General features: G+C 39.0%; 1 protein-coding gene across 7 annotated transcripts in view; it reads left to right on the forward strand.

The window, feature by feature from the left end:
* The first annotated feature begins 620 nt into the window (after window positions 1-620).
* The window catches only part of LOC107599491 (ubiquitin-associated protein 2-like), a 32,350-nt gene continuing 8,152 nt past the window's right edge, over window positions 621-24,818 (forward strand). For 3 of the 7 annotated variants that reach the window (XM_016291089.1, XM_016291092.1, XM_016291094.1), the window contains exons 1-21: window positions 621-697; window positions 2,437-2,574; window positions 5,054-5,131; window positions 5,569-5,679; window positions 6,239-6,413; window positions 9,290-9,385; window positions 10,513-10,558; window positions 14,642-14,686; window positions 15,043-15,149; window positions 15,289-15,348; window positions 15,424-15,476; window positions 15,554-15,639; window positions 17,426-17,606; window positions 17,797-17,998; window positions 18,089-18,408; window positions 18,526-18,704; window positions 20,695-20,815; window positions 20,928-20,967; window positions 21,183-21,375; window positions 21,459-21,525; window positions 22,028-22,355. In XM_016291089.1, the coding sequence (XP_016146575.1) occupies window positions 2,479-2,574; window positions 5,054-5,131; window positions 5,569-5,679; window positions 6,239-6,413; window positions 9,290-9,385; window positions 10,513-10,558; window positions 14,642-14,686; window positions 15,043-15,149; window positions 15,289-15,348; window positions 15,424-15,476; window positions 15,554-15,639; window positions 17,426-17,606; window positions 17,797-17,998; window positions 18,089-18,408; window positions 18,526-18,704; window positions 20,695-20,815; window positions 20,928-20,967; window positions 21,183-21,375; window positions 21,459-21,525; window positions 22,028-22,355 (2,584 nt within the window). In that variant the 5' untranslated portion in view covers window positions 621-697; window positions 2,437-2,478. Of the gene's footprint in view, window positions 705-728; window positions 875-2,436; window positions 2,575-5,053; window positions 5,132-5,568; window positions 5,680-6,238; window positions 6,414-9,289; window positions 9,386-10,512; window positions 10,559-14,641; window positions 14,687-15,042; window positions 15,150-15,288; window positions 15,349-15,423; window positions 15,477-15,553; window positions 15,640-17,425; window positions 17,607-17,796; window positions 17,999-18,088; window positions 18,409-18,525; window positions 18,705-20,694; window positions 20,816-20,927; window positions 20,968-21,182; window positions 21,376-21,458; window positions 21,526-22,027; window positions 22,356-24,818 lie in introns of those variants that run through there. The other 4 variants (XM_016291093.1, XM_016291095.1, XM_016291091.1 and 1 more) reach the window with 3 other exon arrangements.

Genomic DNA, 24,818 nt, shown 5'->3' on the forward strand with positions numbered 1-24,818 from the left:
TGCCACTATGCGTAGTCTTATAATCAAATCTCTGTAGTTTGAAGATATTCCTCACCCGCCAAAAAAAATAAAAATTAGGGCTAATAAATTCATTATGAATTATTTATTGCCATTGTGTAATATGCAATCTACAAAAAAGTAACTGTAATCTGTTTATGAACACTTTAAAATTGAATTAATCTAATCACAAATACTTAATTGTTCAAATCTAATTACATAATCCAGATTACGTGTAATCAGTTACTACCCAGCACTGGTTACAAGTAACTAGTTTTAATCAAAAGATTCGTATGTAAATGGTGACTTGGTCCCAAACAAGTTAACCTACCGACCTACGGCTACATTTGCAACCATGTTACCTATTCTGTTCTTATTTATTGTTTATTCTAAATAAATAAGTTAATTTAAAATTAGTTTCAAGGTCCTTATTCACGGAATATGTAGGCTGTCATAAGTATTTTTTGACATCAGTATCAATGATCAGGTAGGCTTTTGCATTACAAATACCCAACTACAGCTAGAGGGTAACATTATATATTGCATAATTCTGGTTTAAGTTGTTATTATAGACTATTGGTATATATATATATACATGCGTACGTTGGCGTCACGTGGTTGAGCTCTGAGCGTGAAGCCGCAGTGGCTGTGATAAACCACGTGACGCGGTGATCCGGGTGTCAGAGTGGAAGAGAAACAGGTAAATTGTGAGTCTCTCGCTTATTGTCTGCGCGAGTCGGTTCGGCCTTGTAGTCGGGTTTGGGGAATCGATTTGGGACGCGAAATTTTTTTTGTTTCCGTCTGATAAGGAGGTCGACAAGAAAGCCTCCGTCGGTCGGCGTTATTTCCACGTCTCTGACATCCAGCCGGGTCTTTGGTTAGTACCTCGCCTGTTGTTCATTTTTATCATTCGAGGCCTATAGGCCTCGGTGAAGCCTCGGTGTCGAGTCTACAGGTGAACCGACGGGAGTGCGCCTCACCCCGGGAGGCATGTGCCTTCCAGTTGTGCAAACGCAAATTATTATCGTGTCGATTAATCTAACCCACATAATCTTTCAACTGCGCTGAGAAACCATATAGTTGATTAGCATCCGGAAAACTTAATTTATGGCCAGCAGCAGCATCATGATGCCCGATAACCGGCCATGAGGTTATTAGACGCGGCCAGAGCGGAAGCCACTCATCATCTAACGTTAGATCTCGTCTATTTTATTAAACGTATCAACAATATTGTAAGAATATCAAAACCGTGTGTATGTGTTCATATCGTATCGTTAGATCTGCATGTTTGAGTTTATACCGAGTTGCTTTTCCAAGGCCCATCGTCTCGACTTATCAATCATAGTCCTTCATCTCTTAAGGTTTTTTTCTATTATTAACTAAGTTTAATAGTTTACAGTTTTGCTTCCGTTTTAGCCGGTGAGTTAATATGGGATTCCCAGGATGTAGAGCACAACAGGTAAAGTAGGTTACCTGTTGGGTGCTTATTTTAGAGATTGGATACTTTAGGTAATGTTTTATGTTCCAGTGCATGGAAATGAATGCCTTTTATGTGCTTCTATTCCTAGACATTTCCCTTGTTGTATATCTACTTGCACATCAGGTGTTTTAATTACAGTACGGAATGGTGTGAGTGCTCAAGAAATATGAAATGACGTGCTGACACTTTCACCCATGCACTGTGTGATTGTGTTCACGTCTCCAACATGGTCTCAGTTTGACAGTTTCGTCCTCGCCCTCGCCCCGTTCAGAGGCCGCTGAGGGTGTTTTTGTTAAGATGTGTCCGTTAAAGCACGTCGTCCGTCTGTTTTCCCGCGGCTGGTCCCGCGTGTTTCTGTCACGCTGGCTGCTTTCTAAAGTGCGCAGTGTCTCTCGGCCACCACATGCCCTGCATTTCCTCATGCGCAGAGCAGCTACACTGGGCTGTTTGGCATAACCACACACACACAATATTTCACAACTTGCAGCAGGTGGATTGCTTTTGGTGTCACTTTATCGAAATTTCAAGCTGTGTGTGTATGTGTTTTAAATTTAATTTAAGAAATGAAAACTAACAGGATGTAAAAAAAATAAATAAAAAAAAACTAGCCGAGGATGTTGAGCTCCGGAAGCGCGTGCATGGTTGACCTGTTGCGGCTTGACTTGTAAACATCACAAGGTCTTGTTTTTCACGTGCGATAATTGCGTAAAGCTTTCGAAATTCTTAGAACTTAATTTCTGTTGGTGTTCCTGTAAACTTGGGCCGTCTTTTTATGGGTAGAGCGTCAGGCATGTGACGATGTTTACTTCCAGTTTTGGCTTATCAAAATGGCCACACAAGGTGTAACGTGCTTGTTTTATGTTAATATGGCTTGTCAAGACCATATGATGTTTTTATGGTTGTTGTTTATTTTTGACGAGTTGTCAGTAACATTTCTCCTACCTATTTCTCTTTTAAAGGCGTTATTCCTTTGTAAATACTGTTATTTGTATATACTGTAAATGATGACTTCAGTGGGCGGAAGCCGGACCCGGGGCAACTGGGAGCAGACGCAGGGTCAGACACAGAGCCAGTCACAGCACAAGCAGAGGCCCCAGGTAAGTTAACACGCATGAGGTTTTATTGATTATTTATAGTGATTGGATTAGTTATGTCACAGTTCAAAGCAATAAAACTGGCTACACATCACCGCCTAAAACTTGCTAGTCTTGGACCAGAAACTGGAAACGGCATAAATGAATGTGTAAAATAAAAAATAACATGTTTATATGTAAATATGTTGAATGAGGTACTTGATTTGACTCTTTCCAACTACACAATGTATATATATAGATGTTACATGATGTTATAATTTTTGACAGGTGTGTCAAAACTAGGTCTTAAAATCCTGAATTAAATAGTTTGCATGTTAAAAATATTTTCTTAAAACTTAAAAGATGAAATCTGTTTAAATTATTTGACAGGTTATCTAGTTGCATAGTCTATGTTCTTGTTGTTTGCATTTTTACTGGCCATGAGAACCAGCACCATTTCGGTGGAAAAGGGGTGTCCGTGACATCCGTCTGAGACTTTTGCTTTGAGTCACTGCAGTCTATCACTCATTCTTCTGAATTAAATTAAGGTCTCTAGGGGAAAAAAAAATCATAAATCTATGCCCAAGCAAATGCTAAGTCTGACCTATTTCTCGTCTGCTGTATTCTGGCCTGCTTGGGTGGGGGGGACAAGACAATTTTTATAATTTTTTGATTTTTTTCTAAGGCACATTTGAAAAAAACTACTTAAATGTCCTAATTTAACTGTGAAAACGGGCCTAAAAGTATTAATTTAAGCTTAAATGTCATTGCAACAAGCAGCTGTATTATGATCGATCATATTGGAATATTCAAGATGCCAGCTCATTTGTAAAGGTTTACATTTGTTCTGTGAACAAGTGCAAAAAAGAGAAGCTAACCAATAGCCATCATACACATTAATTTAGAAGGTATGGCTATTTGAAAGCGTCAAGGGAATTAATAGTATGTGTTTTTAGCTTGAACTTAATACTTTAAGGGCCAGATTTACTAAACGGCAAATTTGTGTACGTGTACAATCCCATAAAAGCGCCAATGGGAGTGGAAAGGTCTACGGGTTATTTATAGTGATAAAGCACCGAGTTAAAGAACACAGATTTTTTTCTAAGGCACATTTGAAAAAAACTACTTAAATGTCCTAATTTAACTGTGAAAACGGGCCTAAAAGTATTAATTTAAGCTTAAATGTCATTGCAACAAGCAGCTGTATTATGATCGATCATATTGGAATATTCAAGATGCCAGCTCATTTGTAAAGGTTTACATTTGTTCTGTGAACAAGTGCAAAAAAGAGAAGCTAACCAATAGCCATCATACACATTAATTTAGAAGGTATGGCTATTTGAAAGCGTCAAGGGAATTAATAGTATGTGTTTTTAGCTTGAACTTAATACTTTAAGGGCCAGATTTACTAAACGGCAAATTTGTGTACGTGTACAATCCCATAAAAGCGCCAATGGGAGTGGAAAGGTCTACGGGTTATTTATAGTGATTTTTATAATTTTTATAATTTTTTGATTTTTTTCTAAGGCACATTTGAAAAAAACTACTTAAATGTCCTAATTTAACTGTGAAAACGGGCCTAAAAGTATTAATTTAAGCTTAAATGTCATTGCAACAAGCAGCTGTATTATGATCGATCATATTGGAATATTCAAGATGCCAGCTCATTTGTAAAGGTTTACATTTGTTCTGTGAACAAGTGCAAAAAAGAGAAGCTAACCAATAGCCATCATACACATTAATTTAGAAGGTATGGCTATTTGAAAGCGTCAAGGGAATTAATAGTATGTGTTTTTAGCTTGAACTTAATACTTTAAGGGCCAGATTTACTAAACGGCAAATTTGTGTACGTGTACAATCCCATAAAAGCGCCAATGGGAGTGGAAAGGTCTACGGGTTATTTATAGTGATAAAGCACCGAGTTAAAGAACACAGACACAGCCAGTGCATTTCCATAATGACCAACCAGTAAACTGACTACCTCTAACCTTATTAAATCACCTTGCATGATTCAAGGTGATTTACTAATACATTTTGCGTGTGAAAGGGATACTCCTACAATGCATATGCCAGGGGTGTCCAAACTCGGTCCTGGAAGGCCGGTGTCCTGTAGAATTTATCTCCAACTTGCGTCAACACACCTTCCTGGAAGTTTCTAGTATCCATAGTAAGACTTTGATTAGCTGGTTCAGATGTGTTTAATTGGGGTTGGAGCTAAACTCTGCAGGGCAGTGTCCCTAAGGACCGAGTTTGGACACCCCTGGCATATGCAATATTGTTAGATGCAAAAATAATTCCAACACGCCTTTTCATCTCTGTTTTACTGCACGTCTTTAGTAAATCCTGACAGTAATTTTTTTTCCCAACACCAAAAGAGGGATTGCGCTGGTGCTGTTAGTAAATCTGGCCCCAAGACTCATAAATTATACTCACAATCAATGCAGTATGTTTCACAACTGTCATGAAATCAGACTTAATCATTTTGTCCTTTTTGTTAATTCAGGCCACCGCTGAGCAGATCCGACTCGCGCAGATGATCTCGGACCATAATGATGCAGACTTTGAAGAGAAGGTCAAGCAGGTGAGTAGGGATGCTGAAAATAATAGCAGGTTCTGCTTTACATCCGTCAAATGGTCCCTTCAATAAAGAGTTTTTTTTTTTTTTTTGGCAAGTGGTTTGACAGTAGCTACTAATCAATTTTTCCTTGCGCTATTCTGATGTGCCTGTACCTGCAGTCACTTACATTCAGCACACACAATTTCCCTCACTGCTCTCTATAGCTCTGACGGGGACTATCTGTGCTAGAGTAAAGTTTGAGCTGCTACCGGATGCTCTCTCTCAGTCTCACTCTGAGTTAGAGAGCAACATAAAGCTCAGACACTTCACAGCTCACTCAATGTTTCCATCAGTCCCCTCAGCCACTTCAGTTTTATCTTGTTGCCTTCCAAATATATGACCTAAGTCATACACCCACGTGGATTTTACATGTTGCTTGTTGCTCCTTTTCTCTTTTCCAGCTGGTTGACATCACAGGAAAGGATCAGGATGAGTCCATGATAGCGCTTCACGACTGCAATGGAGACGTCAACAGAGCCATCAATGTCCTTTTGGAGGGCAGCCCTGACACTGTGAGTTCAGGCTAGAGTTAAAAAGCCGAAATATATATCATTTATATACTCCTATAATATATAGATTATTTATGAATTTTTAGAATTGGCTGTTTTTTTTTCTGTTTTTTTTTTCCTCTTTCAGCTCTCATTTCAATTAACATTTTTATAAATTATATGTATAGTTTGTATATGCATAGTTACGCTTCTATAGATTTTATTTCAGGTTTAGTACGTCAACCTTTTCGGAAAAAAATAAAAGTTATTAGGAATGAAACAGTTTTTCGTCTAATATTAATAGTTTAACTATAACAATACAGTTTTAAACGGTGTATCAAAATGTTTATTTATTATTATTTAAACCGGATTCAAAGTCTTACAATTTCAAATCCCACTTTTTCCATCCCTCTTTTCCCAGTTTTTCGTCTAATATTAATAGTTTAACTATAACAATACAGTTTTAAACGGTGTATCAAAATGTTTATTTATTATTATTTAAACCGGATTAAAAGTCTTACAATTTCAAATCCCACTTTTTCCATCCCTCTTTTCCATGTTAAATTTGCCCTTTGCTTTGCAGGACTCATGGGAGATGGTTGGAAAGAAGAAAGGAGTTTCAGGTCAGAAGGAAAGCGCACAGACAGATGGAGGAGATGAGGGCAAGGAGAACCGAGAGAAAGGAGGAGAAAGAGATGTGGCACGTCGCCGAGGAGGGGCCCCACGGAGGGGCCGTGGAGCCAGCCGTGGGCGAGAGTGTGAGTGGAGATATTACTTATTAAGGTTGGACGATGTCTACCAAATTGGCATTGGACGATGTCTACAGTGAAACATTGTGATGGACGATGACATCGGGGGGCGTGCTTTGGGGTGTGCGTGAAACAAATAACGTGTTATACGGCGCCACTAAAAGGTTGCTTTACAGTACATGAAAGTTCACTTACCACATACAGAGTAAGGAGAAATGTCTGATAGGAAGATGGCGAATTATTTGCAGATCCTGAGCACCAATGACAAACATTTAATCTTGTCAAATGTATGGTAAGTACTGCCTCTCCATAGTATAGAGTCCTTGTGATCGCGAGTCTCAAAAGTGAAAGTAAAATGAGAGCGCGCAATCGAAAGAGGTTTCAATAGCGGCTCCCTGATATCCGCAGTTTATATACAGTCGCCTATACTTACCCAACTATATAATTGCGAGGAAAAAGTATAAAAAATTTTTTTTTATCCTCCCATCTCGTAGGCTATTTATTCCCTTTAGGGTTTCCCTTTGGAAATGAACAAACTTGTGGCACCCTACAAAATTAATTGTCACAATATTTGAATTTCTCAATTCGATATGATAGTTTGAAAAGTATAGATATTCGGTACAACAGGGAAGAACTGCAGAATATAATGTCATACAGATATTTTTAATATTATAAAAAAATTGTATCCATCAATGGTGGCAATCAGTACGCTAATTTCTAATGAAGGGAACAATTTATATGACAGATTTTAATGTAGGCTTTTATACATATGTAAACATTTATTTAATTACCATTATAACTAGCTATCTCAAATCTTTGCTCACTCAGTGTTTTTTTTTTTACAGTAGGGTTTTGGTGCAGTAGCACGAGATGGCAACTTGAGTAGCTATCTTGATTTCAAACTTTGAATTGAATAAAAAATGACAAGTAAGCAGTCAGTAATAAAATAAGAACAAATAAAGAAATTAATAAAGATAGCACAAATAAAAAAAATAACGACAGGCCTTCGAATTAAATTAATTGCTTTTTTAGTTTTTCGGGTAGGTCTAACAGTAGGGTTAAGATATTTAACTTTTTTTTTTCTTTTACCAATTATCCAAATAATGTTTAGTCCTAGAAAGCTATTCTTATCAGAACACGTGAGCATAACATAGCGGTTAGCAGATGAATGAATAAGAGGGCAGCGTTACCAGAGTTGCCCATATACCACACCATGTTACAACACAGTTTAAAAATATTAAAGGATTTTTTACACTGCTCTCCTGCTCTCGACAGACGGCACCCCGGTTGGGGAACACTGCTCTAAATGACAGTATTTTTCACAAATAAATATTTAATAAAAATATAATTAAAAGTAAACACTAACCAACAGGGCGTTCAGTAATCTGGGAAGTTTGTGTGCATTGGGATTTGGGAATCATATTTTGTCAAATAAAGCCAAGGTAGCACTCATTTTACATACAGCACACAGTGAAAATGACATGAATATGGCAGTGGGCAATAGCATGAAGCGCAGCATAATTTGAAATCATGAGTTTTAAGTTAGTCGATCGCGTGAAGCTGAACTCTTCTGTCCACATTCAATTTGCACGGACCGACCATCATGCAGAGTACACGCAATCATGCAGGATACAAATGCACACTTCACAAGATCTCACAGCTGGATTCGACCAAGTTTGCAAGATTTTTGAAATTAAATGTTCATTAGTCTTTCAAAGATTTGTTTAAATGATATAAATGCGTAATTGCTGAATGCTGACGGAAAACGAGAAAGTATTATGTTTGCCTTTCTATTATTAATCACATAAAAGCAATCGTTATAATACTTTTTGTATACATTTTTAATTCCTTTGTTTAACAGTTCTTTCTGATTATTAGACAGAACTGTTAGCGACGAATGTGAACACTGTGCACAGGCGCTGCCGTTTTCAGCGCTGCCAAAAAAGTCCAGTGCGCAGTCAAAATAAAGGTTCCGCCTTGAACGCATCGGCCAAACAGAAAAACGTATCGGCCGATGCCGATATTTGGAAAATGCCAGATATCGGGCGACCACTAATTGTGATGTCTGTCAGCCATCGGCGATGGACGATATCATCGTCTATCGGCCCAACCCTATTACTTATGCTTTTGTTGCTACTCCTTATTTTAGTCTGAAAGATATCTTGACAGTTTTCCCATTTAAATGAGGCATTTAGTTAAATTCAACTTTTACTTTGGGCCATTTAAGAGAACTGTACTTTCCTAGTCTGCAGTCAGCCTCAGGACAGACTGCAGCGCACACCACAAACCCCACAGAGTGCTCTCTCTATAGTGCTGAAGGGACAGTGTGTGCCACAGTAAAGTTTGAGCTGCTACCGGATACCCTCTCTCAGCCTCCGTCTGAGGTAGAGAGCAACATAAGGCTCATATACTTTGAATCAAGTCTTGTGGTTTGATTTATAATCTGACTTTGAGAGCTTTTAGTCTTCAGAGATCATTTGATAGGCTGCCCAGTCAAAGTGAGGTAATGAGAAAACGCAATATATGCTATTCCTGAACACCAAAAGAACTTTATAAACGTTAAACGTCATAAAACGTGTAAAAGTTTGAGAAGTATTTTGTTGCTTTTGGTTTTGTGCAACATCAGTATTCTGATATTTTTACAATGGAGGCTGCTTTTAACCTTCCTCAATATAAAGCGTGCATATCACTTAATGCAATTATTTCAGTGCAATAACCAATAAAATATAAATATATATATATATATGCATGCCTGTGTGTTGAGACTCCTGGGAAACTCAAACGAGGCTTCTCTTTTGTAGGAGTAGTTACATTTATTACATTCATTTATTTACCTTGTGAATTTTTTTCTTAAACTCGTTCCATTCTTTGCTTCCTCTCTTCAGTCCGTGGGCAGGAGAATGGGTTGGATGGGGCCAAGGCAAGTGGAGTTGCAGGCAGAGGAATGGAGCGAGGCCGTCGGGGAAGAGGCAGAGGAAGAGGTAAGTACCAGGGGTGTAACGGTTCATTTGTATCACCGTTTTAGAGTCACTGTTTTGATATGGTTCGGCATGTGCTATGTTTTGGGAAAAAAATGACTATACTGTCAAGTAAAAATAAAGAAAATAAGAACAAATAATCTTAACTTCTAGCAACCGCACAAATAGATACAATAGAGCAAAGATACAAATAAAATCAACAGTGCTTTTCAGTTTTTTTTTTAGGTAGGTCTGGCACTAGTTTTTAATTACAGAAATTGAACAAAGTAATCAAATGTAAAATAACGTTGCATATTAGACTGTATAAATTAAAGATGAAATCCTTAGTTACAATCAAGATTCAATCAACAGCAGTGAGTGATTTCCTGTTTTTTTTCCCTTAGCTTTTGTTGTTTGATTTAACATTAAAAACTTAAGACTGTACACGGATCCAGTACACTGACACTGTTCGTACAACCGACTATGTCTGCTAGGATACTGACCAAGACGGGCATGCTATTATTTTTGTGTGAATTTGTCCAATCAAACACAAGACTCCATATCTGTGCGCTCTCTCTGAGCACACACCAATCTCCTCACTGCCCGTGCGATTTCTCATTCGCGTCTTCTGGCTCTTGAATGTTTAAACTGTCACGGCTTGATGAGTTTACTTTAAACAGATAGCAGCGTATGCTGTTCAGGTCTCACCTGTGCACGTGCGCTATCAACACCCGGGTTATGACCGCATAAATTAAATTCATATTCCAGCATACGGCACTTGCATTGAACAAAGTTTACAAGGAGTGACTGGTTTGTACAAGGTTTTTTTTTTTTTTTTTTGTTCATCGCTGTTGTTTCTATGTGTTGGAAAACCAGAATGTGTATCCATCGACAGAAACCTACAATAGGCGAACTCTTGTCTGTTTTACATGTTGTTATTTTTAACAAACCATATTACAGATGCCTTGTCAGATTTAAGTTGAAACGTGGTGCAAATGTGTGCCAAACCATGGGTGGAGAAGAGTATAGTTCGATTTTTGTTTTTTTTAAACCGAGCTGTTACACCCCTAGTAAGTACCACTGGTGGCAATTGTTAACTAGAATGAAATTGCTTAGTGGTTTTGGTTTGACTTCATCTTTATTTCCTGCAGGTGGAGCTGGAAGGCGAGGTGGGAGGTTTTCAGCTCAGGGCATGGGGTAAGTTTGTGTTCTTCCATTAAGATCCTTACTGTTTTTGCATGATCTCCCACATTGGCAGATTCTTGGAAATGCTAATGGTGTCCAGCTAGCAAAAATTCTAAATCCTCTGCTTCAAAAATGGTTTAAGATAGGACGCAAATTTGAGGAAGCTGTTCTGTTGAGTCCAGCTTGCTGGGTTTAAGGCTTGCTGGTGTGCTTATCTTGAAACTATGCGCATTTATATCCTGTAAACTGTAAAGAATTGAACATGTTTTCCATGCAGTGGTTTAACCAGGTAAGTAAGAGTTATTGGGGGTTTGTTTGCTGCTTTTTGGTGCTATGCCTTTTTAGGCTTCAGGGCTCAACTCTAAGGATTATTTCTACTGGCCCGGTTGGACCAGTGGTTAAAATTTTTACTTGCCCTGAAAAAATTCACTGGCCCTGCCAAAAAAAATAAAATGGTTGCGGTTAACATTTTGACCCACATTATATTTTATTCCAATAAATAAGAAAAAATTAATAAATTACATGCAATAGCACAACTGCATATATTGAACAAAGATACAAATGAAAGATGCTTTAGGAAAAACCGCAGACGGCAAATTCACTCTCTGACAGCAGGTGGCACTTATGGAACAGCAGTAATAGTGTTTCCATGGTTACAGCTGTAAACAAAGCAGTGCAGCTGTAATTAACACTAAATGCATTATACAGAGGCTAAATGAAAACGCAATGTGAACTTTTCTGAAGACGGTCAGTTCCCCACAGAGACCCCCAATTCAATATTTAGGATTTTCTTCCAATGTTTCGTGCATCGTGAACTGTGATCTTGCTCTGCCTGCTACCGTATTTTCTCCTCTTTGCGTCCGCCTTCAGCATCTCTTGCCTCTTGCCTCTCTTGAGATCTGTTGAAATAAAACCAAAAACGGTCAGCCCACTGGTCCATCTGTACTCCACTGTATAAAGTAAATATAGATTAATCATTGTTAAAGCTACAAAGTTACTCGCCAAGATGGGTATTTTGACACTCATGTGTTTTGTCCATTCAAGACGTGTTTCTCTGTGTGCGCTGTACACGGAACGCAGCGCATGAATACTGAATTGAGTTGTCTTTCGCGTCTTGCTTGAATGTTTTAAAATCACTAGAATTTTTTTTTTTAATTGGCAAGGCTTAAAAACAAGTGCAAATTATAAATCTTCATGACGCAGCAGTGGCCCAATTGGGCTAGTGACAAATTCGTCAACTGTCCCGAACCAGCCATCGGGCAGTCCTTAATGTCGAGCCCTGGGCTTGTTGATGACAGAGTTCACTAAATTGATGGCAAATAGGGGTGGGCAGTAGAAATACAGGTAGATAGGTAAACCTCTAGAAATCTGCATTTTGATAACAACAATAGAAATTACTCCATGTCATAGTGCAGGGAATGTCTGTTGCCCTCCACTTCATATTTGGAAAGAAAAAGAACAAGCTTGTTAAAGCAGTATGATATGGAAGTGAAGCTCTTAAGCTTTATATCTGCACCTTCACTTCCATTGTCAACATGAAATGAGAAGCGTTTATATTCAGTGAGTCAGGTATGGAGAAGTGCATTGCAATTCAATAGATTGGATTTAATTTTATTTATATTTTGTTTGTTTTTTTTATTTTAATTTTTGTAAGATTTAATACCTTTTAAAAATGGTGTAGATTTTCTGCATAGATTTGTTGCTTGCCCCTAACAGTAACCAAGATGCATTTTTTATATTTTTGAAGTGGCATTACAAGCATAAAAATGTTTCTCATACTTTTGTTTAGAAATATTAGAGGAGTTTCAATGTCATTGTAAGCGTCTAGTTTAGCTTTTTACTGCAATATTCAGTAGTCTAGAATAGGGCTGGGCGATATGACGTTATTATTGTATATTGACGATGTCTCGTAAATATCGCGACAGTTAGGTAACAGACGATGATCGACATTATCAGAAAAAAATGACATTATGAAGTTGTAAAAAATATTTTACATAGCCCCATAGTCACCATACAGGTCTTTTTGCATGCAAGAATTAAATAATTTAGTAGGAGGGTTGGGAATCGAAAAGCTATTCCAATTTTGGAAATCAGATCAGATGCGTAAAGTCAGGAATTTAATTACTTGTTATAAAATTACATTTTGATTCTGCTGCTTGATTCCTGTATGCGCATTTATTGCGGTTTCAAAAGAATCAACTGCAAGAAGATGAAATAGAACTCATTTCTGCACCTGCGTGCTGTTTTCTGTGCAGCGCACAAAGCGCATGCACAAAAGCCGCCTCTTATATAGGCTATGTGAACACTGGACTGAGCTCTCTTTCTCGCATTCTTACACATTCGAATGGACAAATACACACCGAATTATATCAAAATATCCCATAAATACAATCGGTTTTGTCTTAAGTGAACGTAAAGAGTTGAGAAGGAAAGAAAACAAGTGTATTGGATCCGTGCATTGACCGCAGCCGCTGCCGCCAGTCATTGATGTTAAACAAAAGAAAAGAAAATCCCTCACTGACCTTGACTGAATCACTTTTGTAACCTAAGTTTATATTTTATTTGCCTGCATGTTGTTCGGCGCTGACTACTGTAATGGCAACGTGCATCTGTGTGCGATTTAATTTGGAGATGCGTTCCAATATAATTTATAAATCTAATCTATACCTTATTTAATGGGCATTTCAAATGTTCGATTCTGTTCGAAACTATAAAGTTTGGTTGTGTTTCTGGTTCTGTTCCTGTCAATTTCATTCATTTCCAGCTTTCGTTCCTTGAACCGGTTGAGAGCACTGCTATAAAGTTTTGTTGCAAACGGATTAAGACGTTAGGCTACTAGGCTCCGCTCGCTCCTCAACATGTGTATTCGGAGTTTCGGCAGCCCAACACTGAATATTATATTGTGGGCGTTATATTTTGATTTAATAAAATGAAAATCATAAAAATGAAATTTAATTTACACCTGCTTCTAAATAAATAAAGCAGTTTAGTTAAAAATGGGCCAAAAGAGACCTGTGAATTAGAAACCTTAAAGTTTTTGCTCTGAATTCGTTTTAATCCCTGCATGATTTTAGTCATACATGACCAATATCAAATAGCCTACTTTATAGCTTGACTACAAGTTTAAAAACAATGCTACAAATATCAACGAAATTAAACTTACCATCATGAAATGTCTGCACAGGCGATAATGCCAAAAATAAAGAGAAAAATCGGAAAATAGGCATTTTATTCAAGACATTACTATATGACATCAACATGCATTCATCATTCTTACAATCACCTCCAGAATGTCCAACTTCACCATGATGAACTTAAAATTGAAGAATGAAGAAAAACAGTTCTCCTCACAAAACGAAATTCATTTCAAACATTTCATTTTGAACGGCATGGAAATTATTAGCAACACCAACATAACAGCAAAGCTAATGTTTTCTGTTAGTTTAAGCACAAACTAAGAAAGGTAAAGCCAAACTTTAATGGTGGCAATAATTAAGACCAAACTGAACATGGTGTGTGTTTACGGTGCATGTCGGCAATGTTGTCTCTGCGGGGGCAGGGCGTGGTGGAGGTGGGGCTTGGGTAGACCATATTATCAGATATCGCAATATTTTATAAGGCGATAATCGAAAATATATTTGACACATCGCCCAGCCCTAATCTAGAATCTAGTCATGTTATGCCCCTGGACCGGTTTTCTGTTTCTGTCAAGGCCGTCTGGTCACTTTTCTTTGACTTGCAGTCAGGCTTCTTACTGGCCCCTTTCGCTTGTTTGGTTTGAAGTGTGCTTTTGGATTTTGCATGTTTGGTTTTCAATTCTTGGCCTCCGAAACCAGCAGAGTACCAGTTTAGCATCGTTTGAGTTGGCAAGTCACACCACTAGCTTAGCTGTTTCATTCTAAAGCATTGTCTTATTCTTTTACACCTGTAGAGCAGGTGTGGTGGTTTGACCAGTAATGGACGTGAGCATGATGGTTGCCATCGCTCTCTCTGTCTCGCGCACGCACTCAAGCACATCTTTGTTCACACCATGCACCCCCGTCTTTCTGCCTGTGTTGAGTTGCTTGTAATTCTCCCTGTTGTTTCTCCCAAAAGCCAGATTGATAAGAGCCCCAGATATGATTTGTCAGGAGATGAGAGGTGAGTTAAATACATTTTAAGAGCGTGTTGGTTTTGTTTGTGTAGGATCAAAAGGGTTTATAGCGATTAGTTATTGAAGAATGCATCAGAGTTTGAGCTTCATATGTGTTTAGTTTCCACCGGTTTGTTTTCCGGGTTTGAGAGTGATTGGAAAGCACATTTGCGTCTTTGGTATAATTGCAATTAGCACGACATAGGAGTGTTTATTTTTTTTTTATTTTTTATTTTTTTAAGGTCTTAGTGGAACTGTTGGAGTGATTTTTGCACATTGTTACTGATGGTCGCTGACATTTATTTCTTGCCTCCCTCATTCACTCAGTGTTTGCTCAAAAAACTAAATTTTCATTTGTTTTTAGTACTTTTAACCCAGCGGACTACACTGAGCCAGCCCAAACAGAAGAGAGCTACACAAGCGGCAGCACTTGGAGTAACACAGGCAACCTGGAACCCGAGGATGGAAACAGTGAGTGATGCCATAAATGTCTCTTGTAAACCCTTCCTTCAGTTCCCGGCAGTGTTGGCCTTTCTTCTGGCTGAAGTACACAGTCCATTTAAAACGCATATGTAAGGGTGGATGTTCTGACATGAATCTGTTTCCACAGGGCTTGAGTTTACAGGTGGAGAGGGAACAAACTATCCTCGACAGTTTGACTCGGCCCCTGGTGAGTCTTGCATTGGCTGTTTTACTAAGGCTTGGTTCACCTGTTGTCATTGTGAGCTAAATATCTGTATAACAGGTGCTTGGAGAACTGCCACAGAAGAGTGGGGCATGGAGGACTGGAATGAGGATGTGAGTATTTGAACCGATACTAAAAACCTGCTTTTCAGTTTAAGACTGAGCAAATCTAACTCTGGCTCTCGGTTTAGTTGTCAGAGACCAAGATATTTACTGCCTCCAGTGTGGCGTCCATGCCCATTCCACAGGAGAATGTCACAATTACAGCTGGACAGAGGTAAGCCAGTGTCTTTCAGAGCATCTGAGATTCGCTTTGCATATAAAGTTATTTTGACCTGTCATACCATTCAGAAGTTTGGGGTTGTTTTTTTTTTTTTTTTTATGGTAATGAAGGCTGCATTTTTGAACAAATACAGTACAGTAAAAACATTTTAATTAAAGGGGTCATATGATGCGATTTCAATTTTTCCTTTCTCTTTGGAGTGTTACAAGCTCTTGGTGCATAAAGAAGATCTGTAAAGCTGCAAAGACAAGTCTCAAATCCAAAGAGATATTCTTTATAAAACTCAGCCACACCTACCTAAAACGGCTTGTTCTAACACACCCCCACATATCTATGTCATGATGTGGGAAGATTTGCATAACGCCACCCAAATGTTCACGCAAAGAAAGAAGGCATAACTTTTATTCTCGCTGTAGTATTGTTGTTGCCGCCGCCATGTCGTGAAGGCGCTGTGTGTTTCGTTGTGAAAGTGAAACTACTTTGTTTGGCCTTCCAAAAATGGACACGACTAGAAATCAGTGGTTAAGTTGCATTTACAACACTGTTCCAGAACAGTTCAACCCAAATATTCAGATGTGTGCAGCACATTTTATGGAGGACCGTTTCCTGATCCTGGTAGAGTAGACTACAATGTGGCTGTTCTGACTCTCAGACTGTAAATATTTTTTTTTTAATATATATTTAAAGAGTTTTTATATATTTTATGTTTTAAAGCGAGTTTTTTTGGGCAGTGTAAAGAAGGGCTTGTTTGTCATTTCTCCGATCACAAATGTAGACATGGTTTTATGTTTACGCGATGCAACGTGTAAAAAGACAGTAAGGCATTATAATGCATAATTATGTCCCCACTGGATGCAATGAATTCCTCGTTTATAATGGGTTTTCATGTTTTTGAATCATCGCTCCGGCCTGACAGGGCATCCTCACAGTACGGTAGGGGCGTAACATTTCCGTCACAGGCTTGAGGTATTCGGCCAATCATAACGCACTGGATAGCTGGCCAATCACAGCACACCTTGCTTTTCAGACCGATGAGCTTTGTAAAAAATCGACGCGTTTCAGAAAGGCGAGGCATAGAGGAGAAACCATGTACAGTATGTGGAAAATGTTTTTTTTAACCTTAAACCGCATAAACGAATTTCATTACACCAAATAAACAATGTTCTTTTTAGCAACATCATATGACCCTTTTAAATAAATTATTAAAACAAATGTTTAAATGTATTTATTTAAATATGATTTGAAATGTAATTTATTCATGTGGCAAAGCTGAGTTTTCAGCTTCCTCGGTGTCACATGGTCTTTCCGAAGTCTTTCTAAATGCTGATTTGCTCAAGAAACATTTAGATTTTGTTGAACCGTTATGCTGCTTAATATTATTGTGGAAACTGTGACACTTTATTTATTCTTTATTATTTTGTAACAAAATGCATCCTAGCGGAAGTAGTATTTTAAAATTTTTAAAAAAAAGTCCTACTAACCCCAAATATTTGAATGGTCACTACTATCGAAAGTCTACATTTTTAATTTAGGCTATTCTTTTATTTAGAAGGAATGCAATTTCAATTTTTAAAAAAAGTCCTACTAACCCCAAATATTTGAATGGTCACTACTATCGAAGTCTACATTTTTAATTTAGGCTATTCTTTTATTTAGAAGGAATGCAATTTCAATAATACTGTGGTGTCTAGATGTTCACAACCCAATTCTAAATATTTATACATGTGCTGCTGTCGTGGCATATAAGAACGTTATGGACATAAGCTTGTTTGATGTTCAGGATTGATCTGGCGGTGTTGCTTGGGAAGACACCTCCGTCCTCTTCCTCAGAGGCAGAGCCTGCTTTGCTTGAAGGCCCACAGCCACCATCTCGGTCTCAGTCTCTTGTGTTCAGCAACTCAAAGCAGACCGCATCACAGTCCCAGTCCTCCTCCAGTGCTCCTTACAGCCAGCACAGCATGGTGAGCAAGATGTTAAATTAAGTCTTACAGGTCTTGTCATAGCTGTTTTTAAGGGCCAATTGTATTATTTTTTTTGGGGGGGGGGTTCTTTATTAGCCAGTTGGCATTCAAAACTGGAATTTGTTATCGTACCTAAACTAATTGGTGGCAGCCAAAACATTAGCTTTTTGTCTGTCTGTTCTTACCTCAGGTGAGCATGCTCGGCAAGGGTTTCGGTGATGTTGGCGATCCAAAAGGAACCACTGGAGGCTCCACGACTGGTTCTCAATTTCTGGAGCAGTTTAAGACGGCCCAGGCTTTGGCACATCTAGTGGCCCAGCACTCACAAAGCGGCACACCCAATGCTGGTCCTTCTACCTGGGATACCAGCCCCACTACACTGGGGCAATATGGTAAGGGGACTGATGTGGTTTGAATAACTTCTATGATTGTTCAGACCTCTCTGTAGTACGTGTAGTCTTATTCTTTCTCTTTGTCTGCAGATATGAAACCTCAAACGGAGCCTGTGCACAGTCCCTTCACCAAACGGCAGCCCTACCAGCCCACCTCCACTTCAATGGATGCCTTCTTGCAGGACAAAGCCACACCTGCTTCTACCACCTCAGCCCTGCCCCCTCAGTCCACTCCATCATCATCATCATCACTGCCCCAGGCCATCACCACCCCTGTCCCCAAACCCTCAGGACCCACCCTAGGTCAGCAGAACTCTTCCAGCCCAGCCGACCCTCAGGCATCCAGCCCACTCCCCCTGCAGCAGCACAAACTAAAACAGCAGAAGAAGAGGGCTTCCATCACAACCAAGGTCATGATTCTCCAAGTTTGTTGTGGTCTATGTTGCTATTTTGGGGAATAATGGATTGATCAACTTTGCCTTATAGAGCTGATCATCTATTTAATCAAATGTTGTGGTGATTTGCAGATTCCAGCCCTAGCAGTGGAGATGCCAGGCTCTGCGGATATATCTGGGCTCAACCTGCAGTTTGGAGCATTACAGTTTGGCTCTGAACCGGTGCTTTCAGAGTACGATGCCTCAGCAGCTGTTGCCACGACGACACCAGGCAACCAAGGCCAGAACAGCCTTTACACAAGTGCTAGCAAGTGAGTATCTCATGTCTGAGTAAGACTGTCAGACTAAAGCTTTTCATAGTTTCAAGCACTTAAAACAGGGATCCTGAAATCTGGCCCATGAGATCCACTTTCCTGCAGAGTTTAGCTCTAACCCTAATCAAACACACCTGAGCATGCTAATCAATGTCTTCAGGATCATTAGAAAATCACAGGTAGGTGAGTTTGATCAGGGTTGTATCCAAACTCTGCAGCGCATTGGCCCTCCAGGGCAAGATTTGAGGAACCCTGCCTTAAAGACTCTTAAAGGAACACTCCACTATTTTTGAAAATAGGCTCATTTTCCAACTCCCCTAGAGGTAAACGGTTGAGTTTTACCGTTTTCTAATCCATTCAGCCGATCTCCAGGTCTGGCGGTAGCACTTTTAGCTGCAGCTTAGCATAGATCATTGAATCTGATTAGACCATTAGCATCTTGCTCAAAAATGACCAAAGAGTTTTGATATTTTTCCCATTTAAAACTGAACTCTTCTGTAGTTATATTGTGTACTAAGACCGACGGAAAATGAAAAGTTGCGATTTTCTAGGCCGATATGGCTAGAAACTATACTCTCATTCCGGTATAATCAAGGAACTTTGCTGCCGTACCATGGGTGCAGCAGGCGCAATGATATTACGCAGCGCCTGAAAATAGGCTAACTTCCGCCAACATAACCAATGTGACCACCTGCTTCCAACTTCCGTTGGAAGTAACCTAGCTGGGGACTATTTTCATGTGCTGCGTAATATCATTGCGCCTGCTTTGTGGTATTAGTACACGATGTAACTACAAAAGAGTCGAGTTTTAAATAGGAAAAATATCTAAACTCTTTGGTCATTTTTGAGCGAGATGCCAATGGTCTAATCGGATTCAATGATCTATGCTAAGCTGCAGCTAAAAGTGCTACCGCCAGACCAGGAGATTGGCTGAATGGATTAGAAAATGGTAAAACTCAACTGTTTTAACTCTAGGGGAGTTGGAAAATGAGCCTATTTTCAAAAATAGTGGAGTGCTCCTTTAAGCCCTATTCGGATGGTAATTGTTTCTCAGGGGGACATAAGGGATTTTCACCTCTTACAGGGGGTAGTTGGTGAGTTTAATGCCATCCGAATCCAGGATGTCGGTGTTTTTCTCTCACCACCCACATTAAAATCCCAAGCCGAATTACCTAGGGGTATTTTTTTTTATTTTTTATTTTTTTGGACCAACACCAAGGTTGTGTGGTGATTTTAATTGCCGTCCAAATCCACATCTCTGAGTTTATAAAAGGAGATCAATCCAAAAGTCTTTGTAAATCCTTTTTGACCACTGAAATGCACTGTACGGTTGCACTTCGCAGTAATTTATCATAAAAGTGGCATCTAGTAGTCATTCATGTTAAGCATTATTGTTATTAATAAACCATTTAATAATTTGATAATGAGACTTTAATTGCCTATATAGCCTAATAAGTGCTCAAACGCACGCTTAAAGCTTGCCACAGCGCTCCAAGCAGAAGTAATGGATGCACCTGTATGTTTCTGAGCACATCAATGATCATGTGACGACTACGTAAGACATGCAGTTCCGGGTTCGTAGGATTATAAACTCTGTCCACCGCACATTTATCTTCATCTAAAAGCATGCGTTTAATCACTGAGGAGCTATGGAGATTTATTTTTTACAGACGTCCCTATGAGAAACAATTACTGTCCAAATAGGACATCTGTTGACACAGGTTTAATAAGCGCTTCTCATTACAAATTTGGAAAGATGGTTGCCGCATGTTGCTTTCCATAAACATACAGGGATGTGAGCTGATCCGAGATGCTGAAAACACTGGATCACGAGCTGCTCCCATCTAAAAGAACATGCAATGTGCAGTGTGTTTATTTAATAACATCACAGCCTTTACGACTTAATCGCAGTGATTTCAGTTTTACTTTTATGCGGTCCTAACTCAATCATAGAATATCTATTGATATTTTTCTGGTTTGTCCACAGTGAGCAAGCAACAGCCCTGTCCAACCCCAGTCAGATGGAGCTTTATGAGCCAAGAGCCAGCCAGACACGGCGCTACCCTCCTTCTGTGTCCTCATCACCACAGAAAGACATTCAGTCCAAGGTAAGATTCAATCTAAACACAATCAGCCCTTAGTCGTCTATCAGTGTACCACCATGAGTTTTCATGTGAAAATGATGCGTCATCTAAGCTAACCTTTTCTTTCTGATTACAGAATGGGTTCAATTCGATGCAGACGTCACAATCTCTGGAAGGTATAACTTTTAAAGTTTTAAAAATCAGAATCCACCCAACTTTAAAGAGCTTGAGCATTTAAAGCAGCAGATGACATTAGTGCTGCGCACGCTAATGAACAATGTAGTTGTCCATTGGTTTGTACACTAATATGGCTATTATAGTTACCGCTCTTGTTGTGAACAAGTCTCATGCAACTGATAAAACTTGGTAAATATCCCATTATCATTCCTAGCTGCAGCTGGCTCTGCAGTGCCCGTGAAACCAGTGTCCGAATCAGTCGTCCCACCATCTGTTTCCAACATATCCTCATTGGCTGACCGCTCATCAGGTCCTCCTTCCCTGCTGACTACATCCAGTCAAACACCTCTCAGTGCTCTTGGACACGAAGACGCCTCGCCCAGCTCCCTGGCCCCTCCTCAGCACAAGTATGGCATTTTGTGTTTGCATTACTTCAGTTTAGTGTGTCTGGATAAGAGAGATGCTAATAATACTGCACTTTTTCCATCAGCTCCCTCCCTTTACAGCAAAACAGTTTGGCACCTTCTTCGGTTCGCACTTCAAACACAAGCCTACTGGTGAGTTTGCCACTAAATGTACTTGTTATAAGTACAAAGCAAAGTGAACATGAAGTCAATATTGTGTCTGTTTTGGTAATGCATAGTCTTAGTTTGCACAACTCATCTGTGTACTTGTGAAAATACAAACCCGATTCCAAAAAAGTTGGGACATTGTACAAATTGTGAGTAAAAAAGGAATGGAATAATTTACAAATCTCAAACTTATATTTTATTCACAATTGAATATAGATAACATATCAAATGTTGAAAGTGAGACATTTTGAAATGTCATGCCAAATATTGGCTCATTTTGGATTTCATGAGAGCTACACATTCCAAAAAAGTTGGGACAGGTAGCAATAAGAGGCCGGAAAAGTTACTTGATCTGCCTCATGACTAATTTAAATTAAAAATTTTTAATGTTTTTGATTTATTCTTCTTAAAGTTTTGCGAAGTTTTGGTTTTTTTTCATTTATTTTTATATTTGTTTTGTGATCTCCCTTGTCACTGTGCCTCCCAGCACCCAAGTGTGGACGGTGATTCCTGCTTGCACTCCTCGTCTTTCTCGTCGGTCTCTGTTGTGGCTCCTCCTTCAGTTCCTCCACCCTCTTCAGCTACTTCAGCAGCCCCTGTTTCCTACAGTTGCCCCATTCCCCCCTCTTCTTCTGTCAGTTTGGTCTCTGCACAGTCTGCACTGGGCCCGGTAAGCAGTCTGACCATGGGATTGAACAGTGGTGCTGGTGTGGTTTCAATGCCCCCCCCTTTGGCTTCTGCTTCATCATCATCATCTGCTGCCTTGGCCACTGTGGCACCTTCATCTGCCTCATCTCGCAGCACGGCTGCCTCAGGTAAGAATTGCAGTTAGAGTTGGACAATATGACCCAAATCTTTTATACTGTGACATAAAATTACTTTTTATTGAAAGTGTTTAGTAAGGTGCCATCAAAAAGACTAGAATTATCTGATACATTAATAAAAATGGATTAAAATTATTTAAATATTATGAATACTTATTTGTTTGAGAATCATTTCCTTCAAACTTCGGACCTGTGTTCTGGGTTAGGGGGTCGACCGATATGTGTTTTTCAGGGCCGATACCGATTATTACAGATCAAGTAGACCGATATATATGTCTGGTGTAAAAAGTTAAATGTCAAAATTAAGAATAACAAGGGCTCTGACAAAAACTGCCTTCCCTGGTGTTGGTTGAGTGTAGTACTCCCACAGTAAACTCTTTATTTTAAAGAGTTAAACTTTATTTTTTGGCCAACAAAGGGTTTACCATTAAAATTTAAAACATGGAAGAAATAGCGTATTGTTTGATTATTCTTTTAAACCAAAGTTGTAATTGTTGTCAGGGGTTAAAGCAAAAAAATATATATTTTGACTGAATTTTTCCTCTGCCAAACCCCATTCCTCAGCCATACCTGTCACACACCCAGTTTAAGAGCAGTGTTTTTCTTGTAATCAAGAGCGCTTGTCCTCCTAATTAAAAAAAATTAAGGAGCACCTTCTGATCAATAATCAAAAATTCTGATAAAAAATTAGCCTTCCTAATATGAGGTGATGTGATTTACAGGGGCATTTTCTTTTTACCTTTGCAATGGCATTTTCATCTGTAAAATTCCAACATTTAAGCTTTTTAAAATTTCTATTTAAAACAATATAATAAGTAGAATAAGATATAAATTACCAATCATGAAAATAGTATTAATGAAAAATGAATTTGTACTACAGAGGTGGCACAGAAGAACACAAAAGTAGCTTGTAGGTACATTTTCAGACATTCAATGAGGTGGCATGAGTGCAATTTAAATTCATGTGGAGATTGTTTTAAATAAAATTGAATACAGAAATATTAAATGATTTAAAAAACTGCAATTATACCTAAAAATAAAACCGAAACCGCCAGCAGGTGGTGGCAAATCACAGATTTTATCACTGAATCATTCATTCAATTTATTCGTTTGAACGGCTAATTCATTCAGGAATGAAGCAAGTGACTGTCTTTATGAATGGGTAATCATGAATCACTGACTCACTAGATTCGTTCAAAAACGAAGATTCGTTTATTCATGAATGAAACATGCTGTGCTTTTAGAGATGTGAAGCGGCTGAGCGGTTACTTTATTTGGAACTATTTTTGTTGATGAAATAGAGCAAAATCAGGCAGTACGTGTTTATTGAACTGTTGTATTAAATCAATATCACATTTGCAAACTCCTTGAATAATTCTTAAAATCTGTCACTCTCCTTATCGCGTTCTGTGGACGCACAGAAAATGAGTTATCAAGACTCAAGTACGTGCAAATGATAAGTTCGCGGAACCTGCGGGAATGAGTATAATTATTAATGAACGCAATCCTGCGCCTGAAATTCAAGACCTGCTCTGTGTTCTCTGCTAATAACCCGACTGAATGATGCGAGCGGCGTTATGTTGTCAGTGAGAAGCTGCAGCCGTGGCGGGGATGATTTTTGGTGTGCTGGTGATCTGACAAATAATGCTACCTATCAGATTATGCTACCAATAAATCGTCAGAACACCGGCAGAACAACAACAATGTGCTGCATGTTTCTTTTCCCCTCATTTTTTCCAATTGACGGAAATCCATCGTAGCAATGGAAAACTTTCATCCCTGAGTAGTATTCTGTACATCATACTGCACCTCAGTAATATATTTCTGATAATTTCATTAAGCTAACCCGAACTTATATTTTGACGGGTTGCCATGAGGAACTGGTTTCTGTAGGTCTATGTAAATATGAAGATAGTTTTACTCCAATGAAACGGTCAAATGCTCATGAAGTGAGGAGTCAGAGCAGTTCTGGAGATGTTCATGTATTTATGTCCTCATGTAGTGAGATGACAGAAGCTGAAATCACCGCGAGCGTCGCACACTTTGTATGTGTGGAAAACAAAGCCGCTCGTCTGTGCCATTTACATACACAGAGACACGCTGAACATGCTGGATTCATATTTAAATAGTATTTTTGCGGCTTAATATTTACAGATACTAGTCCATATTGCGACTCTATTTAAGTGTACTGACCTACTTTTGATTAATTCATCCAAACTTTGACAAATTCCGTGGCATTCTGCATACAATAAATTCCGTTTATATGACTGGATTCCGCGACTCCGTCCGCGTTTTCCGCATTGCGGAAATCATTGATAATATTGAGGTGTTTTGCAACTTCAGTGTAACGTTAGTGGATTGGGATCTATTGCAACATCTGCTGCTGCCTTACCTTCGAGAGACAACTGATGCGTGATCACTGAAGCAGCTCCAGTTAGCAAGCGCTTTTGGAGT

This window comes from Sinocyclocheilus grahami, unplaced genomic scaffold (assembly GCF_001515645.1).
Source record: "Sinocyclocheilus grahami isolate Dianchi unplaced genomic scaffold, SAMN03320097.WGS_v1.1 scaffold268.1, whole genome shotgun sequence".
In the NCBI taxonomy this organism is placed as follows: Eukaryota; Metazoa; Chordata; class Actinopteri; order Cypriniformes; family Cyprinidae; genus Sinocyclocheilus; species Sinocyclocheilus grahami.